The 6,000-nt window shown below is 54.6% G+C and overlaps 1 protein-coding gene across 1 annotated transcript in view; it reads left to right on the forward strand.

The window, feature by feature from the left end:
• WNK2 (WNK lysine deficient protein kinase 2) overlaps window positions 1–2,618 on the forward strand; it is a 131,054-nt gene extending 128,436 nt beyond the window's left edge. The window contains 1 exon segment of the mRNA XM_030293510.1: window positions 2,416–2,618. Within this exon segment, the coding sequence (XP_030149370.1) occupies window positions 2,416–2,441 (26 nt within the window). The 3' untranslated portion in view covers window positions 2,442–2,618.
• The last annotated feature ends 3,382 nt before the right edge of the window (window positions 2,619–6,000 follow it).

A 6,000-nucleotide genomic window follows, 5' to 3' on the forward strand; every position in this document is an offset into this window, starting at 1 on the left:
TCCCGCTTGGCCGCTGGAATGTGCTGAACTGAACAGTCCGGAGGAGCCAGCTTATGGCTTGGCCTCTGCCCCGCCTGCCCATGGGTGCCTGGTGAGGGGCCAGTGTGTGGGCAGCAACGCTTGCTTCCTTTACTGCCGCAGACCCTGTTCCTTCTTCTGTTCCCATGGTTTGCACTTGCAGCCTTCGCACCCATTTCCTGTACTTGAACTGATGGTTAGAACATTGTAATCTCCCTGCAGAAGTACAGTGCCTTGAATTCCAGCTTTTCTGTTCCCTGATGGAAAGAAATGTTTAAAAAAAACCGTACGTTGGAAAAGGTGTATTTCATTTTTATAATTGGCTTGTGCATTGATATTGTTATTTCCCATTTTAAATCGCAGAGATAATGGTTTATAAATCTGAAACTAAAACCTGACTTCTGTTGTAGATGAGGCCTCTCTGGGCTTCTGTGGTCACAGATCACAGACAGATGGACACCCCTATCCTCACCCCCGCCCGCCAGCTGCAGGGCTCTGCATGCTGCCGACAGGCTGCCCAGGGACATGTGGTTACTGGAACAGAGTGTTGCTGGCAGCAGTAGGTCTCTTAGTAAGAAACAGCAGCAGCAGCTTTTGGCTGTGCATAGCCTGCTGGAAAGTGCTAGATGAGCAGCCACACCCTCTTGACCCAAAGCCTGTGGGGTATAGGCAGGGCATCCACCCTGCAGAGGCCCCATCGCCCCCCTCAGCTCTGGGTTTCTGCTGACCCTCCTGCCAGCTGTTCTTCCTTTTCCATCGTTTCCAGCGAGGCCTGGGTCTCAGTCTGCTGTGTGCACACAGGTTGCCCTGCCTGTGGCGTGAGTACTCCCCTTCTGGAGATTTCGGTGAGACTCCTCCCAGATGGGCACCAAATAGCCCCCCGTGGGAGCTGAAGTCCCCGCTCCTCATGGCCAAGATCTTTACCACTTCCTATCAGAAGGCAGCTGTCTTGGGCTGCCTAGCTGTGAAAACTATATAGTTCTGCTGTACTCTGGGACCTCACTAGACCTGGCTAAATTATTTTAAATGTGTTATTCCATCAATTCGGTTAGAATTGAGTTTCTTAGGTGATTACGCAGGGCGCGATGCTGTAGTAAGAGATTTCTGTTCTCTGTAATGTGCCCCTCAGTCCCTTGGTGGAGAATCTCGTGCGCCTGGGTCCTGGGGGTGGTGGAAGCTGCCTTTCTCCTATGCACCCCCCTCTCCACTGCTGCACCAGAGGTGAGATTTGGGGTCCTGGCCTTGTACGTGGATGGTCAGTGGCACGGAATCCCCAAGAGATTGTATATATGAAGGAGGAAAATAAACATTTTTGCTTGAAAACAGTGTGGAACAACATCTTTTCCTTACTCTCTGCCCACATAAAAGCTGAACCGGCCAGCATCCTAGGCTCTTCCGGGTGCAGCTTAACACTCAGCTCCACCCTTGCCATGGACACCTGGCCTAGGAGGTTGGGGTGGCAGTGAGGGGGCCTGGGGATTGAACGGTGGGTGCTGTGTTCCTAGCAGGAGCCACATGTGATGGATGTTGAGCTGGGTCAGGGGGCAAGAGTGGGATGTTAGGCAGGACCCCCGTCTTCTGCACAGGGTGCTCACCAGGTGGGACCTGGGACCTGAGGACCCAGCTTTGCTGCCTCCAGGCCTGTTTGCTCGGCTTTCAACTACTCTGGACTTGAACTGCATGTAGACATGCAGTGGGCTGCACCCCATGGAGGATGTGAGTCTTATCAACTAAGTGGTACCTGACCCCTGTCCGTGTTGGCTAAAGTTGCACAAAGCCAAGTTGGCACGACTCACCCCGTGGACAGAACCGGGGGCGGGGGGTGGGCTCCTCTGTACCTTCTCCCGGATCAGCATTGGGCTCGTAGGCTTGGGAGGTGATGTGAAGCTTGGGAGGTGATGTGAAGCTCGTAGGACCAGTGCAGGTTTGTTGGGGGCCCCTTGTGGCGCTCAGCAGCTATTTGCAGCCAACCCGCCCCTGATGGCATCATGCTCAGCGGTCTGTGCTGCACGTGCCCTGTACGCACTCCTCAAGGTTTGCGGTGTCTCTTGCCCCAGCCAGCTGACAGGCGGTCAGGCTTTATGCCCGTGCTCTTGGAGGGAGGGGGAGCCCCCTTTTCAGAAGCAGTGCACCTCAGGGCTGCTGCTTCTCTCACCGTGTCCAAGGAGTGTGACGCTGCAGATGTGCAGGTGCTGGGAAGTCCTGTCTGGTCCTGGGCAGTCACCCCGTGCAGAAGCCGGACAGATGGCAGAGGCTGCCTGGGGCCTGCACAATGTGAGGGTCACGGGCCACCGGCTCTCCAAGGAGTAGGTCTGTGCTGGCAACACTGTTCCACGTTCCAGGGCCTCGTGTGACCGAGTTGGGCCTGTAATCAGCTGTGGCGGTTTTGTTTTCTAGATTCTGAGAGTGAGAAGCCCGACTGAGCCCAGGCAGGCCAGCCCGACCCCGACGCCAGGCCCTGTGTCGTCACACGTGGAGAAGGCGAGTCTGCGCCTCGTGTCCAGTTCACGCTGTTTTGTAACCACTTTCTAAGCATTTTTTATTCACAACTGGAAACACAAATGTAATGCAAGAATAAAGAATATTTTGGGGGAAAAGGGACTTTGGTTTTTCAAGCTCTCTCCTGTCCGCTGGCCGGAGACATGGGGAGAGAGCGAGGGGTGCCAGAGAATCTCCTGGGACCGTGCGGCAAGACAGGGTCTGGGGACACCCTTGGCCGAGGGGTTCTTGGTGTGGTAGTGAACGTCTGCGTTTACGTGGCACTTTACGGTGCACCTTTTAGCCCAGGGTCCTTGGGTTGGGACAGCAGCAGGACAGGCCACACAGGTGACAGGGTCCCCCCACCACCTGGCAGAGAGGCAGCCTCCTTGTCACATGGAGTGGCACCAGACTCCGGGAGGCCGAGCAGCAGTGCCCATCTCTGGTGACGGCCCTCCCGCTGCATAGATTTGGGCCTTGGTGCACACAGCTCCGTTCATTTTGCTGACCGGCGGTGGGGGGTAGGAGGGGCGCTCTCCTGCTGTATCTTCAGAGGTTTGACAGTCCTCCTCTGGGCACAGGGTGGGCATCCAAGCTGCGGGCACTGAGGAGAGGGGCAGGCCTGCTGGCCCCGGCAAGGCTGCACCCCTGCGGTGGGGGGGGGGGGTCCATGAGAGCAAGAAAGATGGGAAGCCTGCAAGCGGCCTCACAGAGAACCATGTGGTGGTGGGACTGCAGCCCAGATGGGGTAGGGGGCTCAGGTGGAGCCCGTCTCGGGTCCGCACTCATCAGGACCGGAAAGTGGAACTCACTTTCCATTAACCTTGGACTGCAACTCGGCGCCCCCTTCGGTGGTGAGTGTGGGGTAGGAGCACCTGGGGCATGCCACCGCAAGAGCCTGGACACTGCATATGACGCTGCAGTTGTCACAATGATGCATGTCCACCACGACAAAAGGCCAGCCTCTGAGACACAACTCCTGTCCAACTGGTTGGTGAAAGCAAAGCAGCATGGGCTTTGCAGGGGACACGCAGGTGTGGTTTGGGGACATTCATGGGGACCGTCCACCCCAACTCTCGCCAGCTCTGAATGCCGCTTCTCACGTCAAGCTCGCCCCGCCCCAGCGCGTGCCTCGGCCTGAGTCCCCCACTCTCCTCTGCGATCAAGCAGAGCAGGCACGTGTGCAGTCAGATGGAACGACATCCTGTGTTTCGCTCTGTCTTGTCCCCGTCTGTTTGTGGCCTTCACTAGTTTTCTTTTGGTAGTAGTAATGCATAGTTTCCCTTTTCAGGCAGCAGGTTTACTTACATCATTCCTTTCAAACAAGTAATAGTACAGGTGCTAATAGTAAAAATGGTGGGGGCAGATGGCTGATGTTTGGAGACCCAGCAGGGACTCCTAGGCAGTCCTGACACCCTTGGATACGAGGATCTAGAAGGCCCAGAGGTTCCTTCAGGATTTCTGAGTAGTTAGCACCCAGATTCTTTTCCTGGTGGTTCTGGGGCAAGGGAGACTTTGGGATGCAACACCCGTTAACGCCACGGCACAGCTGAGAGCTTACCCACTTTTCCTGATCGGCACCCCCTGCCTTCTGTGATTCCGACCAGTGTCTGCCCCACCCCCACTCTGGGAGCAGTGGGGTTCTGCCTGCAAAGGGGGACTGCCGTCTAGAAGCAGCTCTTGATTGCCATGTTGATGGGCACAGGCAAAAGGATGGGCTGGTGGTGGCGATGAGCAAGCTGCCACCCCAGCAGGGCCCATCGTGCCCAGCGAGTCTCTAGACCCCCAGAGGAAGCTCCGGTCCCCCATCTCGGAGTCTCGGATCCCTATGATGGCCGCCCCCAGATGTGGCCCCTGCTGCTGCTCACCGTCCCAAGAGCTCCCCACTCTCCTGCCGCCCCAGGACCCCTCCTGGCTCTCTTGGCCCCCAAGGTCTTCAGACCACTGGATTCTGTCACAAGGCCACTGAGAACCTCTCACTAGACGCCGAGACGGGTATTGTGGGTGCATCCCACTCGTCACACTCGGCTTCAAGCCTCTCAGATGTGTCCCGGAACAGTCATCAACGAGAATGAGGAGCTGTGGCCCAAAGCCAAACCGTCCTTTGGGCAGAAGCCTGTGGCTGTGGCTGCTCATATCACTGCTCAGTGGAGTGGAAAGGGCCTGCCCCCCAGGTCTAGCACCTGCATGGAGCCCCAGGGCCCAGCCCAGGCTCTCCCAGGACGGGATGGCACTGTGGTCCGGGCTCGCCCAAGCTCTTCCCACAGAGCGAGGTGCTGAGCTGCAGGCTCTGCTCCCCATTCTCATTCTGCCCTGGAGAGCACCCCCAGTCTGCTTTCCTGCAGTGCCTGCCACGGTCCGTATGCCTCCACTCTGTGCATCTGCTCCAGATTAAATTAGCTTAAGCTCTGAAATGTGCGTCTTATTAAACAGCTGGCTGGTTCTCTAGACCTGGGAAAACCCAGCAAGACAAAAGAAAGCATCCCCCAGGGTTCCAAGCAACCCTGGCTATGCTATTCTAGCGCTATGGTCCTAAGTCATAAGTAAGTCTGTATTCTAGTCTGGGAGCCCAGCCTTGATTTATTATGTGTTTCTTTGGAAAACAATGTGTCTCTGGCTGCCATCACAGAATACCAGATGAAGCAGCTTAAACAACAAACATGCATTACCCCCGGTTCTGGAAGCTAGAGTCTAAGATCTGGTGCGGGTAGGACTGGTTTCTCCTGAGGCCTCTTCTCTTGCCATGTATGCGTCTGCCCTTTTGCTGTGTGTCATGTGGCCTCTCTGTGTGCATGTGAAAAGACAGTAAACTCTGCTCTCTCCTAATGATGACATAATCCTATCAGATCAGGACCCCACCCTTAAGGCTGCACTGGACCTTATTACTTCTACAAAGGCCCTATCCCACATCCAGCCGACTCGGAATTAGACCATCAACATATGAATATTAGGGAAACATAAACATTCAGTCCCCAACACATGGCTTATTAAGCTGTTTTGATATACAGTCCATTTGTACAATGGAAACTCTATTGTCTCTACTTGCACACATATTTTTAAACTAAAATTTTATAAATACCAAAAATACACACATACACACACACAGATGAGGGGGTGGGGGGGGTCAAGACATATTTGTGGCAGAAAACTGAAAGGAATCACTGCTCCCTTAGGAGGCTCGCACGAGCTCTTGAGAAGATGGGGCTGAGGATCCCTCCTTAACCCTAAAGCATCAGCATCATGGACTGGAGGACGGTAGCCAGTGGTGAACACACAAGGCAGGGCTGGTCAGTGCACCGACACTGAGGGCCACAAAGCTCTTGGTTTAGAACTCAAATGCACAGAACCATAAAAGAGAGGAAAAGGGGGAACAAAGAACAGACGAGGTAAAAATAAAATTGCAACATGATAGGCCTAACCCTAACTATATTTATACATACATTTTGTAATGGTATGTAAGGGATCTGATCACTTTAATAAAAAGAAATTGTCAGATGGATTAAA

The sequence above is a fragment of the Lynx canadensis genome, chromosome D4 (genome assembly GCF_007474595.2).
Source record: "Lynx canadensis isolate LIC74 chromosome D4, mLynCan4.pri.v2, whole genome shotgun sequence".
NCBI classification, from domain to species: Eukaryota; Metazoa; Chordata; class Mammalia; order Carnivora; family Felidae; genus Lynx; species Lynx canadensis.